General features: G+C 48.6%; 1 protein-coding gene and 1 non-coding gene across 7 annotated transcripts in view; one reads left to right on the top strand and one right to left on the bottom strand.

Moving 5' to 3' along the window:
• VAC14 (VAC14 component of PIKFYVE complex) overlaps positions 1 to 16,679 on the bottom strand; it is a 113,820-nt gene extending 97,141 nt beyond the window's left edge. For 4 of the 6 annotated variants that reach the window (XR_010152443.1, XR_010152442.1, XM_016930117.4 and 1 more), the window contains exons 1-4: positions 16,234 to 16,679; positions 1,642 to 1,792; positions 1,126 to 1,293; positions 200 to 262 (exon numbers count right to left, since the gene is read on the bottom strand). Coding sequence is in view for 4 of the 6 variants with exons in the window: in XM_016930117.4 (XP_016785606.1) it covers positions 200 to 262; positions 1,126 to 1,293; positions 1,642 to 1,792; positions 16,234 to 16,337 (486 nt within the window). In the remaining 2 variants the exon portion in view is untranslated. The remainder of the gene's footprint in view (positions 1 to 199; positions 263 to 1,125; positions 1,294 to 1,641; positions 1,793 to 16,233) is intronic. The other 2 variants (XM_016930118.3, XM_054669547.2) reach the window with 1 other exon arrangement.
• TRNAG-GCC (transfer RNA glycine (anticodon GCC)) lies at positions 4,934 to 5,004 on the top strand. The gene has a single exon. It is a non-coding gene; the product is annotated as a tRNA-Gly (tRNA).
• Positions 16,680 to 18,846: the final 2,167 nt, after the last annotated feature.

Genomic DNA, 18,846 nt, shown 5'->3' with positions numbered 1-18,846 from the left:
GTGATGGCACAGTTCTGTATTTGATAGTGGTGATTGAGCTCTATATTCTTGTCATAGAACTGCACACCAGGGAGTACATGTACATTTAAAATATAGTTTAAATTCAAGAAGAACATTCCCAATGACAGAATTTCTAAGCTTTACAGACAGACGGGAGAAACAGATTGTAGAAATAAAAGTGGGGACAAAGTACAAATACCTTTAAAAGGCGGTCTAGGAGCTCAGATCCGCTTTTCACATTGGGGTCTGGGTCGGCCGCCAGCTACAAGAGGCACAGACAGGGGAGGGACACAGAGGCGAGGGTCACGGTTGGATGCAAGACCAGGGATTTCCTGCAAATCCGCAGCCGAGGCCTTGGTGCAGCCCGGAACATCTAGCAGGAACATCACCCTTTCGGTGAACACATTTGAGAAAGGCTGGGAAAGTGGGAGTGGGTACAGTGGAGTTGGCTGAGGAGCAGATTCAGGAAATATCCTTCTGTTCAGGGACTTCTCCCATGACCCGCTGGGGTTCCTGTTCCCTGTTGCGACTGGGTCACGGGGTTGCTTCCCATCAGCCTTCCCCAGGGGTTTCCAATCTTAAAGCGCTGGGTCCTCGTTCCACTCCTCGAGGAGGGGACAGGGTAGCTGCGAGGCTGATACTCTAGAAACTTCCGTGGCATTCTGCAGGGGCAGCAGCATTGCAGGGCTGCTCCGTGCCTGGGAGGGGAACTCCACCAGGCTGCAAGAGGCACGGAGGAGAGCATGAGCTTTTTCTAGGGCACTTATGAGCTAGACTAAGTGCAGCCCTCCCTAAAAGGAAAGTATGGTCTGGACGATGGCGTCAGCATCATCCCCTTCTACCAGCGAGGCGAGTGTTTCACAGACTATCAGCTTCTTCCCTCTGCTGTGTGGCAGACTGATACTTATATTAAATGCAATCAAAATGAATTAAAAGAGAAATGAAAAAAGCTATAAATGCAAGTCCATTAAAAATGATTAGATTCAACAGACAGTAAGTGTCCCTTGCAGCCACATGCTTGTTTGCTCTGCTTGCATCTGGGAAAAGGGGTCCAAGGTTCCAGAAGGTCAAGTGAGGTGGGTGAACCAAGCGCAGCTCAGTGAGGAGGAGGAGGAGGGCGGTTACCTTGCTCAGCCCGTCAAAGAGCACGTTGAAGTGGGGCAGCACAGCGCCCCGGGCCACCTTGACGATGTTGTAGAGGGCCTCGCAGGCATAGTAGCGCAGCCTGCTGTCTGCATCATTGAAGCAGGTCAGCACTGGCTCGATCAGCTCCTTCAGGTAGAGCCCTGAGTCCTGCAAGGGGGCAGGAGGAGGAGAAGACAGATCAGAATGGGTTGGAGCCCAGGCCCTGCAGCCTGCAGTGCCAGCTGACATCCCAGCTCCCTTGAAGGTGCTCAGGCCTTTGTGTGAGGGCTGGGCTCAAAGACCCTTCCCAAGCCTGCTTCCCAGGAGAGGGCCCATGCCTAGGGGACCAGGCTGCAAGGCCGCAAAGCCAGCCTTGCTGGTCTCAGGTGTGGACAGAGTGGTAATAAAACATAGGTCTGCAATGCCCTACTGGGTCTTGACAGGGAAGGCATCGGGATGGCTTGGTCAGCGTCAAGGCCAGGACTGGTATGTCTGTCCCTTGGGTGAAAGGCCCACCTTGCCCAGTGCGATGGAGCAGGCGGCCAGGCCGATGAGGCCCCCTTTCCGGCTGTGGGGGTGCTGAGACAGGGCAAACTCCTGGGACAGGGTCTGGATCACATGCTTGATTTGCACGGTATTGTTCTGGGCCACGAACTCCCGGACCAGCCTGGAGAGAGAGGAGAGAGGGGCTGTGGGAATCAGGCTACCTCTGCTGTGGCCTCCAGGGCCTGGGGCGGCAATGAGGAAGGGAGATGACCTGTTTGGAAAGAGGAAATGGGAGACAGGCGTCTCAGGGCAAGTCTCAGTTCTGTTGCTGGCTGAGTCATCGTTGCTTCCCTATTCTGGGTCTCAGTTTCCCTTTGTGTACAATGGAATAAGGAACAGTGGTGCTATCTCACTTCTGGGAATCTGAGAGAATGCAAATCAATGTGTCACTGGGGACCAAAAAAGTGCAATGCATTATCAGTTGATCAACTGTCTTTATTCAACACTTACTCAGCTTTCCATTCGTGCATCTCAGAAATTCTCTGCGTCTGAGCAACTATTTCCAGGGACGTTGCTGGGACACATAGCTGAATCAGGCCCCAGTGTAATGGGTAAGATCCACATGCCAACAAATAATTGTAGCAAAGTGGCACCAGTGATATCACAGAAGCAAGAAAATGCAATGGGCTCAGTCTCCTCGGGCCGTCCAGGAGGGCTACAGGGAGGTGCCAGCTAAGTCAGATCTTAAAAACAGTAACAGGTACTTTCCAGGTAAAGAAAGGAAGGCAGAGCACCTCGGGCATAGGGAACAGCCTGGCCAAGGCCACGCAAGCTGACATGGCACATCTGGGACAGGATGAGGGCTCCAGCGTGTGGAAGGAGTGGCTAGAGACAGGTAAAGAAAAGATGAGGCGGTGAAAGTTTTCCAGCAAGGGATGACACGCTCAGCCCCATGTTCCAACTGGACATCTCTGGTGGTGGCTTGGAGAAGCTGGGCTGGGGCAGGCATGGGTTTGATGGGAGACTGATGCCGGGGATGTTTAGGAGAACACTGTAGCTATGGGGTAAGGAGGTCCTGAAATGTGACTGAGGCAGTGGGAAAGAGCAGCAGGGACTGTTTCTAGAATTAAATGGAAAAGCACTAATAGCTGATATAAGAGGAGAGAGGAGGGTAGGGTAGATGGTGCCCCCAGGTGTCTCCCTGGACAGTGATGTTGACAGGGAGAGGAGCAGGTTGGAGGGAGGCTGCCTTCGTGGGAGGGAGGGGCTGCTGGTCACCCAGGGAGGATGACTCCCAAGGCAGGCCCTGCCCTGACTGGAGGAGCTGAGGGAGGCCTGGCTCCACAACAGACTAGTCTGTTTTCAGAGCCCCATGGACACAAAGGCCAGGCCTCTGCCCTCCCAAATCTCACATGGCATGTGGTGGCAGGAGTGCCCCAGATCACTGATGGAGGAGAGGCAGCTGGGGTGGTCAGGGGAGTTTTCCTGGAAGTGGGATGGAGCCGGATCTTCAAGGAGGCAGAAGGGAAAGACACGGGCCTTCCTGGCAAAAGGAACTCTGTTAGCAGAGGTGAGGATGCGGAAGTAGCCAACCTTGTCTGGGGCCCCAGAGAACAGTACAGCAGCGGGATGGGCTGCTGGTGGTAACTGGGGAATCTCCAGTTAGAAGAATAGATTTCATGTACCAGGGAGCTGGGCATATGAAAGACTGTCTTAAGGAGCCTGGAGATGCTTGTGAAATGAGGACAGGAAGCGTGAGGGATGACACTGGTGGAGCCACTGAAGGTGGAAAAAGGGCAGTCTAGAGACCTCAGACTTTAAAAAGTAACTGCAGGCACTCTCTCTCCTTGCTTTGCATCAAATCATGGCAGGTATCTTGCTCACCTGTTCCACAAATGGGGTCTCAAGTTGACTTGAAGAATTTTAAGAACAGTCATGTCCAAAAGGTGTCCATTAGTCTGTGTGGTTCCAGCTCAGGAGCTTTCTAATAGTTAGAGCTAGGACTTTCTAGTAATTAAAACCAAATGTGCTGTCCTGTGAGACAGCGAGCACTCTGGCAAAAAGGCTGTTCAAAGAGGGACCGGGCAGTGGTTCGGTAAAGATTTAATACAGCCAATCATATGGAGCACCTATCATGCGCCAGGCACTGTTCACGCAAGAGGTGACAAAATAGGTCTCGCTCTGGGCTGGTGGACGTTGGAGAGGAGATGGGTGCTTCAGGAAGGAGCTGTACAAGTGGCCTGTGAGTTGCCCCTTGCTTTCGTCTTTATGGGACTGGGACTGTGGATGAACCCAGGGCCTCTGGATAGAATGTGAACTCCAGTTCATAGGCCTCAACTCTCAAAACTGCGTACTAAGGCCTGGCAAGGATGGTTCTACATCAACTTGTTTGGTCTCCCAAACTGGACAAACCAGCCAGGTGAGACCCAATCATCTGGCAGAGTGCCTAAGTATTGACAGACACAGCCCCTTGCCAAAAGCCCTGCAGATGCTCTACCAAACAGCTAGAGCATTGGTGGTTCAGTGGTAGAATTCTCGCCTGCCATGCGGGCGGCCGGGGTTGGATTCCTGGCCAATGCAATGCAGTGTTGCTTTTTCTGCCTTTTGCTGGCCAGTTTTCCTCACAGAGAGATCCTGCTAGAGGAGCCAGTCAGTCTCTCCAACTACACCAGACCTGCAGCAGCCAAGGGTGCCCAGAAATCTGGAACCACACTTCCCTGCTAAGTGCACACATGAGAGCTGCTGGGTTCTCCAGAGAAACACTCACTATGGCTGTGGAGCCATGAACTTGATGCCTTCACCTTAAGGGGACTCCTGATGTGCTGTCCTCAGCCTTGGCCAGTCTTCCGCAGGAAGCTGGCATGAAACCTGAGAACAGTAACACAGTTTAACACAAGACTAAACGCAGAATGCGGTGGGAGGACTCAAACAGTAACAGTTTAACACAAGACTAAACGCAGAATGCGGTGGGAGGACTCAAACAGCAACACAGTTTAACACAAGACTAAACACAGAAGGCGGTGGGAGGACTCAAACATCAGAGGGGGAAAAAGCCCCCCAAAGTTTTAATATACTTTTGCTACCAAGAAAGACTCAAGCTCTAGTTTCTGTCACAAGGTCTGAAGGCAAATCAACTGGACACGTACACCCTCCTGCTTCCTGCCTTCTCCCTCCTGCTCTGCAGCCTGAGTGTTCCATTCTTGCAACTGTGCTGATGTGGCAGCATCAGAGACTGGCTTCATATTCTGTTAATCAACTTATATGCAAGGAGGCCCAGGAATGGGGTTAAAGGGAGGTGTGCACACAGCTGCTCACATCTGGGGCATTGGTGGTTCAGTGGTAGAATTCTCGCCTGCCACGCGGGAGGCCCGGGTTCGATTCCCGGCCAATGCAGCAGACCTTTTCTTTTAATCCTAAGAGACTGAATTTGAGATTTCACACTGCCTAAAGAATTTATAAATCCACTCTGAGAACTGAGAATGACTTGTTTCTAGTTGGATTTCAAATGCCTTTGATGAAAACACTTATTTTCCTAAATTCTGCGAAGATCTAGAACCTGGTCTCCTTGTTCTTGAAGAATCCAGGATGTGGGATGCACCTAGGCCCGCTAAAGCAGCTGTGCCTCCCCACGCCTGCCCAGGAAGCCAGGACATGTTTCCGCTTGGTACAAGTTACAGCGGAACTCCCACTAGGAGTGGGAGTGGGGACATCCTCGAGGCTTCAGCAAGGGGTCCAAAGGAAAGCCAACCTGCACGGCAGCGAAGGCCACCCTGGAGCCACCACCTCTCCTGTCTCCTTGTTTCAGGTCGCAAACATTCCCCGAGCAACTGGAGAGGAGACTCCTCCTGTGCGATGGCCAGTGGATGAGAGCTATTCCCTGCCCCCAAGGAGCTCTCTGCCAGCGTGGGAAGAGGAGGAAAGAAGAGAGGGCTTAAGGAATACTGTGCAAACAGAAAAAACACTTGGTAAGAAGAGCATGAGGTGACTCGGGGCAGGCCAGAAAGAGAACGACCCGTGTCTGCCGGGCAGGGATGTACTAGGGCTCTATAAGGGTCAGCATTGTAGACGGGTTTTGAAGGATGAGTAGATGTTCGTTCTGGAGCTGGTTAGGATGAGGCTGAACAAAGGCTCAGAGGAAGGAGGAGCAGGCATTTGGTTTGGCAGAAAGAAAAGCCACAGGTGGAGGGGAAGTAGGTGACAGGGTTGGAAAAGCTGCTCCCAGTCATGCAGCATGGGACCCTGGACACTTGGCAAAGGGACTGGCATTTAGCCCCGGTGGATGTGAGGAGCTGCAGAAGACCATGAGCTCGCGCGTGATGTGAACTCTAGGAAGGGCAGTCTGCACCAGTGGGTGGTATGGGTTTGAATGGCACTTAGGAAGCTTTGAAGAGTACGAGGAAAGTGGCTCTGATGTCGGAGTGACAGCCTGCAAAAGTAACAGGGCCTCCTGAGGGAGGCAAGGGGGATTTCTGTGCTGGGCATTCCCTCCCCACCCCCTCACCTTTGCAAAGAGCAAACGTCTTCTTGCTTGGCACCAGCCGGAAGGCCTCCCCCACCAGAGTCCTACTAGGACTCAATTCAGAGCACCCCAGGCCACTACAAAAATGACAGCCCATTCAGGCCCTGTGGCCCCAGGAACTCCAAGTTTCTACTGTTTCCGCCCCTGCACTTAAGGGTAGAATATTCTTCATCTCCAGGAAAACAGGCGTCAGGCAGACAAACAATGGCTGGAGGGAAAACCATGGAACACGTCCTTACCAATATGTCAGTCTGGAGAGCACCGGGCCTGGGGTCAACCCCTGGGCCACTGGCAGGAAGAATCTGTTCCACGAATCAAGCCTACCCTCCTTATCTGACACTTGGGGCAAGCAAAACAGGGCCAGGCCGACCTCTGACCTCTGCAGCCTTCCTGCCGGGCTCCCAGCACAGGCTTCTACTCCAGCCAGGCCTGCCTTCTTACTGCGCCCTGCCTGGCCCATGCTGCACCTCCCATCTGCCCACTCTCTAGAAAAGCTCCTGGTCCCTTAAACATTCTACCCAGCCCTCAAAGTTCAGCTCAAATCCCACCCCCTGCCTTTCCTGATGATCCCACGAAGTGAGCGCAGAAGGACTCAGGACCCCTCATTCTGTGCCCAGCAACATGCTGTCGAATGTCAGCAGGTAAATTCCTTCTAATTCCTTCTCAGGCGTGATTCCTACCTCCACAACTTTTTTTTTCCCTTTGAGACAGAGTCTCGCTCTGTTGCCCAGGCTGGAGTGCAGTGGTGCGATCTCGGCTCACTGCAGCCTCTGCCTCTCAGGTTCAAGCGATCCTCCTGCCTCAACCTCCTGAGTAGCTGGAGTCACAGGCACCTGCCATCACGCCTGGCTAATTTTTTCTATTTTTAGTAGAGACGGGGTTTCACCATGTTGGCCAGGCTGGTCTCGAGCTCCTGGCCTCCAGTGATCCGCCCACCTTGGCCTCATAAGTGCTGGGATTATAGGCATGAGCCACCATGCCTGGACCCTCCACAACTTCTTGATAAAGTCCTTGAGGACTGGCACCATGTGTCTGCATCTCTAGCACTAGGCCTCTCTCTGAGTTCAGAACTTTGAGTGCAGTAGGTGGGGAAACACTTGTCAAGACAGGCAGGGGTGACAGGCAGCTTGAGCTGCGGGGAAAACCTGGGCAAGACCCCACACTGCCATATTGGTGACATGGGAGTGCTTTGCAAACCCAAACCTAACCTGCTGGGTTAATCAATACTGCATTTGGACGGTCCTCACCCTCTACTCTTATAGTCCAGGTTAGCAGGAGCAAAGGGCACCATTACTAGGACCCAAAAATGCACACCAAGAAGGGCTCAGGTCACCAGAGCTGTGGCTGCTGGCCGGGGAAAGGTGCACAGGCTTGGATGACGCCTGAAGGACAGCTGAAGGCGTCCTCTAACCCCTCGCTAGGTGCTCCAGAACTGCCCTAGTCAGCCAGCCTGTGGTGTGGTCTCTACTTCACAGGGCAAGTGCAGAGACAAAAAAAGCAACTACAAGGGGAAGCAGAGTAAGTGCAGTTGAAAACCTGGGCAGCCCCAGTTCCAGGTTTAGTGTCTCTTCAAAAGACCACACTATCCCTCCTTTCATCTACAGGTTGGGAGCCAGAGGTGGGGGATCTGAGGCTGAACTAGTTTTGAAGTTAGTATCTGGCCCAGAAACTCTCACGATCACAAATCCCTGGAGACCTTCACTAATGTGAAGGGCATGGACATCGCTGTCTTATACACCAGAGCAGGGAATCCACTTCTGCCTGGTTTCCTCCAAAAAGTGCTAAAGAACCCTGTGGAGAGGTGTCCTCTAGAGGCTGCTCAGAGCCTGGGTTCTCAGCTGGCCAGTGGCATTGCAGGATGGCAGGAACACCCATTCCCCAGAAGATACAAGCCCCAAGGGGGGCCAACATCAAGCTCTTGACGCCACCCTCAATGTCTCAAAGACTGCCACACCGACTACCTGACAGGAGAAGCAGCCACGGACACTGCAAGACACATCTGGACTTTCATGAGCCAAGGGAGAGCCTGGAGCCATCCAGCACAGCCACAGGACCCCTTAGCTTAACTCTGTACCACAGCACGGTGACAGTCGCAGGAGACTGTCACAGGTCACACGAGGACTACTGAGTTGACCACTTCCTAAGCACTCACACTCTGCTGAGTATTCCAGGGGTCAGTTATTCCCGACGATACCTCCTGCTGTAGCTATTATTATTTTACTCCCATCTTCCAGATCTGAAACAGTTGTAGAGAAATCAAGCCCCTTTCCTAGGGTCATGAAAGGTCTGAACCCTTGACATCTACCAAGTCCATATCCCTTCAACTATGTCACAGTCCCTCCCTCCCATCTCCCTAAGCCACTTCAGCTGCAAACCAATTGCACCCAATTACAGATGGCAATTCCCTTGTGCAGAACTAAGGCCCCCAAGTGAAACGCAGCTTTCTCTATACACTTTCACACAGTGCTCGGTCACCGCCAAGGCATTCCTTCCATACACAGGGAGTACAGAGGAGGTGCCTACTTGAGATGCTTTGAAATGAGGCTCTAGCGCTGGTCTTCTGTGAACGAAGGACAGAGTGAGTAACCATCAGCTGAGTACTTACTATTTGCCAGGCAACGTGCTGCATGTTTACATACAGGGTCTAACTGAAACCTTAAAACAAGCCACTGAGTTAAGTACCATTACACCCATTTTACAGTTTGTGGAAACTGAGGCTCAGAGAAGTTAAGAAATATACACAAAGTCATGCAAGTTGTAGATGATGGATCTAAAAATCAAATCTAGGCTTTTCTAACCCCAAGATCTAAAATCTTATCCACTATATTAGACTAGCCCCTCCCCAAATAGCACAGCTACCACCAGCTGGGTGCCCACTGTGTGCCAGGCACATGATTTCATTTAACTCCAATCCCATGTCATTTGGTGATGGCCCTATGTCCCAACCTCTGTCCTAGGTGGCAGAGGTTTTAGCCACTGAACTCAGGTTCCCATGTGTTCAGAGGGAACATCCTCAGCTGTAGGTGGGTTAATCATGACAATGACTTTACAGGGCTTTTAGAGAATTAAATTAGGTAACTGCATTCTGTGCTCTGTACTGCACATGCTCAAATAACAGTATTAGTGCAAAGTCAGAATCAGAGACAAGCTGTGATCTTATACATAGCACACGAGGTTGTGCTCATTCCATAAATGTTGGCTGGGCACCCACCAACCAACCTAGGTTGGACCTAGGAATGAACTGATTAGAAATGAGCAGATATGACGTAGGAATGAGCATGTACTGAGCATATAGTGGATCCAACCAGTGGAAAAAACTACAAAGGAGAAGCAAGAGTCACTGACAGCAGGAGGCTTGTTTTGATCTCGGGTGACAGTAGTTGTGACTACTGAATAAGTGCTTCCCTCAGACTGTAACAAAACAGCACTAATTTAAATATTGGGACACAATTCACATACCATAAATTCACTCTTTTAGAGTGTAGGTGTCAGCAGCCTTTTGTATATTCACGAAGCTGTGCAACCATCACCACCGTCAATTGTAGAACATTTTTTTACCATCCCCAAAAGAAACCCTGCACCCACTGGCAGTCACTCCCCATTCCCCCGCGCCCTAGGCAAGCCCGAGTCTACTTTCTGTTTCTATAGATTTGCCTATTCTGGCCATTTTATATAAATAGAATCACACAATATGTGGCCTTTTATGGTTGGCTTCTTTCACTTAGCATAATGTTTTCAAGGGGCTTTTTTTTTTTAAATAAGAAAACTGAGGCACAAAGAGGTTAAATCAGAGATCACAAACTCAAATGCCCACACGGGCCAGGCAGGAGATATGGGGGAAGCCCAGGAGGTAAAACAGGCTCTGGTTAATCTGCCAACAGGTGGCAAAGCTCCCGACGATTTGCTTTGCAGGAATGCGGGCCCCCAAAGCCACATCTCCCAAGTCCGTAAGATAATCCAGAAACCTGAATTTCACCGTGAAATTTCTCAATTTAAAATACTTTGTGATCCAGGCCAAACCAAACAGGTCTGCGTGTAGGTCACAGCCCCCAGGGGCCAGCCTGTGACCCCGGAATTAAACAATTTAAACAGGGTCCCACTGCTGATAAACAGCCAAGCTGGGTGGAATTCTGACCTGCACTCCAAAAATTACCTTGAGCCACTGGGTAATAAATACAGTTATGTGCCACATAAGGACATTTTGGTCAACAACAGACTGCATATTCCACAGTGGTCCCGTAAGATGATAATGTTATATTTTTACTATACTATTTCTATGTTCAGATATATTGGGGTACACACATACCACTGTGTTACAATTGCCTAAGTATTCAGCAGTCACATGCTGTGCAGGTTTGTAGACTAGGGACAGTAGGCTCTACCATATAGCCTAGTGTGTGGCAGACTGCACCATCTAGGTTTGTGTGAGTAACTCTATGTTGTTCACACAATGCTGAAACTGCCCAACAACACACTTCTCAGAATGCATCCCCCTAAGCCGGGTGCAGTGGCTCATGCCTGTAATCCCAGCACTTTGGGAGGCTGAGGCGGGTGGATCACGAGGTCAGGAGATCGAGACTATCCTGCCTAACATGGTGAAACCCCATCCCTACTAAAAATTAAAAACAACAACAACAAAAAAAAAACCAAGCAAAAAAATTAGCCAGGCGTTGTGGTGGGCGCCTGTAGTCCCAGCTACTAGGGAGGCTGAGGCAGGAGAATGGCGTGAACCCGAGAGGCGGAGTTTGCAGTGAGCCGTGAGATCACACCACTGGACTCCAGCCTGGGCGACAGAGCGAGACTCTGTCTAAAAAAAAAAGAATGCATCCCTCTGAAGCGATGCATGACTCTGGCACCTTCCCCACAGAGGTGGTAGGCTCTGAAGAACCAGGTCAACCTTCACCTGTTCAACTTTCACCTGTTCACAGAGCTCCAGGGACTCACCTCCCCCACAGCCAGCAGGCAGGGAGGTGTGATTCAGGAGCTCTGCTCCCAGCAGCCCTCCCTGGGGCTTTGGGCTCTCAGGGGGCATGGCCTGGGCCACCTAGCAGGACAGTTACATTTGCTGGCTTTGAACTCAAAGTTCAAAGACAAGATCAGGTGCGTTCAGGGAGGTAGGACCACAGATGGAACTCAAAGCTCAGGACCACTAGAGACTTGACCATGAGTGGCACTGTCTCTCCCAGCCAGCAGTGAGACAGTGGGGGCCCTGCCTCCATGATGCCTGGCAGAGTGAGCACCCACCACACTGATCAGAGTGCCTGCTAGCATTTCTCCCCCACATTAGACTCTTCTGGGAAGACAGCCTGGCATCTTCCCACCCTTTTCATTACGACTGATCAATGACTATATTAAAATTGAAAACCCACAAAACCAGCAACAGCCATGATAAAAATCCTAACCTGACTGCCTTATCCTACAGGAAATTGTGTGGTCCTGTGGGAATAAGGTTGTAGGGGCAAAAGTTCTCCAGAACTTTGTACAGCTGGATCCCAACACTTAGACAGTTAGTGTGGTCACTTAACACCACACTGGTGGTCTTAAGATTCTGGATCTGGGGGTCCTTCAGTTGAGGCAAGCATCCATTTCTGCATTTTTAGTGTCTGAGAGGCCTGTCATCATGATACAATCCCCTCTTATTAGTGGTTTTAATGCCTCACTGGAACACCATAGGCAGGACTGGCTCTGTCACCTGAGCTCTGGAGAACTGAAAGTGGCAGCTAAAACCACTGTGGAGAATTTCAAGTATCAAATTCCTTTTATTATAAGTATGTCCCCTTTCTGGTAGGGAAAACCAGTCATGCAGTGGGGACGTCTTCTGAGACACATGAACCTGAGTTTTCTTGCTAGGTTCTAGCTGTGAAACCATGGGAAGATTACTTAACCTCAAGGAGCCTGTTTCCTCATCTGTGAAACAGGGTAACACCACCACGCCCATAGGGCAGCAATGCAAAATAAATGAGATGAGGGGTATACGATGGCCAAACCAAAGGAAGCTTTTCTATATCCTCCCAACCATCCAAAATGGGGCAGACAGCACTTTATATACGTGCACTCCCAGGCTTCACTATGATCACTGTGATGGACTGAACAGTCCCCCAACCCCCAGATTCATAGATCGAAGTTCTGATCCACAGTGTGACTGGATTTGGAGAGAGGGCCTATAAGGAAGTAATTAAGGTTAAAAGAGGTCCTAAGGGTGGGGCCCTTGATTCCACAGGATCAGTGTCCTCATAAAAGGAGACACCAGGCTGGGGCAGTGGCTCTTGCCTGTAATCCCAGCACTTTGGGAGGCTGCAGTGGGAGGATTGTTTCAGCCTAGGAGTTCAAGACCAGCCTGGGCAACATAGTGAGACCCCCATCTCTATAAAATAAATTAAAAAATTAAAAAAATTCAAGAACAACGCATTTGTTACTATGGGTCTTACTGAGCTAAAATCAAGATGTTGGCAGGCTATGTTATTTTGTGACGCTCCAGGGGAAAATCCACTTTCTTGCCAGCTTCTAGAGGCTGCCAGCATTCCTTGGCTGGTGGTTCCCTTCCATCTTCAAAGCCAGTGATGATCTGGGTAAGTTTTCTCACATCACATCACTCTGACACTGACTCTTCTGGTTAGGGTTACATTGGACCCACCTCGATAATACAGGATAATCTCTCTATTTTTAAGGTTAGTGATTAGCAACCTTAATTCCCCCTTGCTGTGTAACATAACATATTCACAGGCTCCAGGGATTAGCATGGCGCAAACATAGGAGGCTATCATTCTCCCTACCAAAAAGTGGTAACAGCAGTACTGACAGATGACAACTATGTGATATACGTATGTTAGAAATAATTAGGGCAATTACATAACAACTCTCTCTCTATGTATACAGTTTGTAACAATTACAATGTGCCCACTACTACACTAAATACTTGATATGGTTTGGATCTGTGTCCCCACCAAATCTCTTGTTGAACTGTAGTTCCCAGTGTTGGAGATGGGGCCTGGTGGAGGTGGCTGGATCATGGGGGTGGATTTCTCCCATGATGATGAATGGCCTAGCACCATCTTCTTGGTGCTGTTCTTGTGATAGTGAGTGAGTTCTCAAGAGATCTGGTTGTTTGAAAGTGTGCAGCACCTCCCTGCTCACTCTCTTTTGCTCCTGCTCCCGCCATGTGGGACGCCTTGCTCCCTCTTTGCCCTCCATCATGATTGGAAGCATCCTGAGGCCCCGCCAGAAGCAGAAGCCGCTATGCTTTCTGTACAGCTTGCAGAACCGTGAGCCAAATAAATCTCTTTTCTTTATAAATTACCCAGTCTCAGGTATTTGTTTATAGCAGAGTAAGAACGGACTAACACAGCACTTTACAACATTAGCTCAAACAACTCTATGCATATTATTATTATTCTCATTTTACAGATGAAGAAATTGAGGCACAGAGGTTAATTAGCTTGCTCAGGGTCACCTATCCAGTAAATGGGAGCTTGAACCCCAGTTCCAGAGCCTGCTCTTAAACACCATGCCACGCAGCCTCTCAGGAAATAGGGTATCTTAAAGGGGCAACTTACCTAAGAACAGGACTAAGCACTTTCATTTAGGGAGCACATGAACTGACTCATTTACACTACATAGATAAGTGCCAATATTCGGACTCTTCTTTTATTGGGCATCTGCAGTCTGATTAATGAGAGATTAATTAATAGTCTGTGTTTGCTGAGGGTCACTTTGACCAGGCCAAATGAAGAATATATTAAAACATACAATATCCTATGTGTACCTGACACATAGAAAGTGCTCAGACAAGCAAAATGCTGGTGCTGGTGAAGCACAGATAAGTAAGTCAGTATCTATCTCTAAGCAATTTGTGAAGCATATGTTCTGAGGAAGGCATTGAACTAACCAGCCATTCTTCATTCTAAGCATGACTGGAGAAGGCTGGAAACAGATGAGAGGGTCTTTGAGGCCAGTGCTTCTCAAACTTTAATGTGCACACAAATCACCCAGGGATCTTGTTAAAATGCAGATTCTGATTCCATAGGTCTGGAGCAAAGCTGCAGAGCCTCTAACAAGCTCCCAGGTGATCCTGATGCTGCTGTCTGTAGGCCACACTTTTGGGCAGCAAGGTCCTGAGCCTGCAATGTTATTTCCCCACCGAAAATGTACAGTCATTCATTTATTCGGACACCAGCTGTCAAGTGCTGCCAGGCTAAGTGCTAAGGATAAATAAAACAGATACATAAACAGAACTCTCTGCTCTTAAGGAGTTCACAGTCAAGGCACTGCTGAGTTTCTCTAAATTCCACAAATCAAGGGCAATGTCCAATACAAAATGAACTCAATCAAAGACAAAACCCTTACAGAACTGTGTGCAGAGTGAGAACAGATACACAGGTTGCGCTGGAAGCAACAATAATGTTGAGATGAATACCTCTCTCTTCAAGGACTCAACAGATGACTCAAGCTACAATAAAACCGGATATTCCTGAGAAGCAGAGTGGGTGAGGGACAAAACTAGGTGTCAAGGCAACTTCAAAGCCAACAAAACCCCATGGACACGGAATCATGCCTATATATCATCTCTGGGTCCCTCTATTCAGTATGACAATGTGCAATAAGACTTGCTAGCATTCGTGAGAGTCAGGCATAAACAAAAAGCTATATAAAAGGAGCAGTCAAGAAAGTGGTGTCTGATGAGAGAAGGAGCTAGATGGTTGTGGACATACTGAGTATGAGAGCTGAATGGAGGCAGGGTGGGGGATTTCTTATCAAGGTCCGAACCCTTTAGTTTAGGAGGAAACTAAAATCCAAAGCAACATTTGATTTGGATTGCAAGCAGCAGTTGTCAACCGGGGCAATTTTGCTCCTTCAGGGGACATTTAGCAATGTCTGAAGACATTTTTGATTGTTACAACGGATGGAGCGCTACTGGCATCCAGTGGGAAGAGGTCAGAGACGCTGTTAAAAATCCTGCAAGGCACAGGACAGCCCACTACAACCAAAAATCATCTGCCCCAAAATGTGAATGGTGCAGAGGCTGAGAAACCCTGAGTTAAGGAATTTGCCCCAGGTTAACGAATGAATGTCACACCACGGAATAGATTAGAGCAGTCCAATAGAGCATTCTGCAATGATGGAAACAGTCTATAATGTGTGCTGCCCTATATAGTAGCCAATAGCTACATGTGGCTATTGAACACTTGAAATACGGGTAGTGTGACTGAGAAACTAAAGTTTAATCTTTAATAATTTAAATTTATAATAGCTACGCACGGCCAAGGGCTACTCTACTGGACAGAACAGAACTACAATTCACCTTTTCTGACTCGCAGACTGGTATTCTTCCAGTTTCACAGCCTGCTTCTTTCCAATTTTCTGAAATCACTCACTCACTTGACTTTAACACTAAAATGTGACTGGGAAAAAATCCACAAAAGTAAAATAATACTGCAGAAAAAAAAATAAATAAAACATCCCCAGTTAAACTTTCGCTGTTTTGTACATTGGGAAATAAAGTAAAATATCAGATCATTGTTACACATACATGTAACAAGACTGCAGAAGCAAGAAAGGTCAAATTATTTCTACTTCCACTTGCAGGGAAGGGTGTTATAACACAGATAAAACAAACAACTCTCTGAGCCTTGAGATCACGAGTTTTCCGACCTGATTTCTCTACTTGGTCACTAACAATCTCCTTCACTTCTCAGAAGCTGGGTAAGAAACCAGGCTGGTCAGCATCACCTGCAAATTCTCCGGCTTCTGACTTCTCTCTCACCACAGAGACAACTCTCTGATTTGCTGGTTTGGGTGGCACCGCACCGAAGACTCACCATGTGCCATGCACTGTGCAAAGCACTACCCATACATGATGTCACTTCATTCTCACTGCAGCCCTTTGTGGCACCGGGAGGTTAAAAAGCTGGGACCAAATCACACAGCTAGTCAGGAGTAAAGCAGGGACTCCCAGATATGGCTCCCAATCTGCTCTTAAACACTGCGCTAAGGTAAGGGCCTAAAACCTGGGAAAGTAACCCTGGCTGGGAAGGCGTGAGGAGTCCCCCTGGGGAGCAGAGCAGTCAGGGGCTGCATAGCCAGGGAGGGGTCCTGGCGGCTCTTACTTCTCGATCTCCAGCGCTGCCACCTTCCGCTTTTCGTACAGCTTGTCATTGAGAGCGCGCACGATGTTAGGCGTGAGCGGCGCGAAATCCTTCTCGGGGTTCATGGTGGCAGCTGGGGGAGCCTCGCGACTCCTTAGCCCGCGGCTGCCGGGGCCGCGCCGGGGCCAGGGGAGTCTGCGGCTCCGCTCTGCCCCCGGCGCCGGCGCATGGACCACGCCGCTCTAGGCTTGCCTGCCACGCTCCGCCGCCTCGCCCTGGAACCCGGGCCCGGACCCCGCTCCAGCACACCTGACCCTGGCCGCTTAACAACTCCCGCCCGGCACTAGCGGGACTCACGAGACAGCGGCCATGTTACTCGAGTCACATGACTCTACAGCACTTCCGCCTTCCGTCGCGAGGACCCGCCCCTCGCCAGCCACGCCCCCACCGCAGGCCGCAGGTGGATTGGCCACGCCCTCGGAAGGCTCCACCCACACTGCGCACACTATCGCGCTGCGCTCCAGGTAGCTGGAGTGTGGTTTGAGACGTGCTTAATGGGTGTGTAGCTCACGCCCAATTGATGGCACGTGGTGGGCTTCTGTAGACGTTCGTAAGACCGAATGGGTTCTTGGAGTCGGATTCACTTAACATAATTTATTCAATAGTCACCGAATTCACTAGTTCATTGAGTAGTCGGTCACTTACCAATTTCCTAGATGCAGACGTTTCCCTAACTGCAGTAACACTGTCATCACTTTCACCATATTCTAGCCACTTGTATTATCTATTTAATGTTTTCCTCAAATCAACTCACTTTAAAAAATACCTTAAATCTCTTTTAGCTTTGCTTATGCCCTAAAACCATGAGTTTGAATAGGTATATTTTTTCTAAGACACGTCAAAATAAATTCTCAATTAAAAATGGCACTACCTGTCTACCACCTAAGATCTCAGGTACCACCAGTGTCTGTCACTCCACCATTTGGGGGTGTGTTTACCATGCTCTGATGCCTAGGAGGGCTGGTTACAGACAGAGAGAAAGGCCCCAGATCTGCTGAGTGCGGGTCTCTAGATAGGTCCCCTGGAAAGCAGCCCCTTCAGCTGCTTCGGGAATCACATTACATGGTGAGACAGAAATCCCAACTATGTGGCAAAATATTTAAAAGCAATTTATGGCCGGAGTGTGGTAAACATGCAGTTAACAGGGAGGTGCATCAGCCTTTCCTATCATAAGCTTTCAGAGTGAACAGGGACTTAGGACAAGGGCTAGATTACAGTGGAGTTCAAAGAATAACAGTTTCAGAATGCATGGTGATACTTTTCTTTAATGAATGAAAAGTGCATATATAGGCCTTATAACTGTCTTGAAAATGGAGTATTTTCCTCAACAGAAACAGGGACACAATGAGTAAAGGACAAAGGTAGGCAGAATTCTAGGATGACCTCCAATATTCCCACCCCTTCGTGTTCATGCCCTGTATTATACCCTCTTTCAGTGTGAACGACTTGTAAATATGATGGGCTATGCATCACTCACATGATTATATTATGTAATATCGCAGAAGAGATTTTGCAGATGTAATTAAGGTCCCTAATCAGCAGACATTGAATTAATAAAAAGAGAGATTAACTTGAGTGGGCCTGACTGAATCAAGTGAGTACTTAAAAGAGATTAGAAGAAATTTGAAGTGGAAGAGAGACTCTCCTGTAAGGACTTTAGTCATATGGCCACAAAGGAATGAATTTTGCCAACACATTGAGGGTCCTTGGAAGCAGATCTTTCCCTAGTTGAGCCTCCTGATGAGGATGCAGCTGGCCAGCACCTTGATTTCAGCCTTGTGGAACCCTGAGCTGAGAATCCAGTTCACACTGGGCTCTCAACCCATGGAAACTGTGAGATAATAAATTTGTGTTGTTTTGCTCTCCTGGTTTTGTGGTAATTTGTTATGCAGCTATAGAAAATGAATACAAAGGCTAATCCAAAACTCTGCAAGTCATGGATATATCATGTCTAGAAAAAGCCATAAAAAAATGTATTCTCCTATACTGGTGGGGTTTTCATAGTTGTTAAAATCTTTGCTGACACAATCCTATGAATGAAGGTAGGTGCGCTAACAAGTAGTAGTAGTACTGCCAAGGACATCTCCAAATGTCTTGCAAAGTTTGGTTTTAGGATTTTGATGATGGTTGATGAAAAACACTGAAAAAACGTAAATCAATGGGAATGATTTGGTTCTATTTCTCCAATGTGTGTGCATTTCCACGGGACCCATATCTAATATATTTCATGTTTCTTTTGCTTTTTGGTTTGGCTTTTTCTTAGAGGTGAACTGAATTTCCCAAGGGTAATGATACAATTTTTAATAATTCAAAACAATAAGGATTTTTTTTTTTTACCAGAAGTATTCTTTTCTCCTGAAATTATATTCTGGCTCAGGTTGCTAAGTAACCAGTTTTTTATTCAAGGCCCAGACCAATGCCTACCTTTAGGTCAGAAGTTCCTAGGAAGAAGTGGTTCTTTTCTCTAATATCTTGAAAAATGCCAACTAGGTAAGATTATTTATGCATAATTGAGCTAGCAGTGGTGGTAAAAATAAAGCCCAAAGGCTACCCTTGCCTTCCACCCTTGTTCCT

Source organism: Pan troglodytes, chromosome 18, assembly GCF_028858775.2.
Source record: "Pan troglodytes isolate AG18354 chromosome 18, NHGRI_mPanTro3-v2.0_pri, whole genome shotgun sequence".
In the NCBI taxonomy this organism is placed as follows: Eukaryota; Metazoa; Chordata; class Mammalia; order Primates; family Hominidae; genus Pan; species Pan troglodytes.
This window is presented reverse-complemented; position numbering and strand designations above follow the sequence as displayed.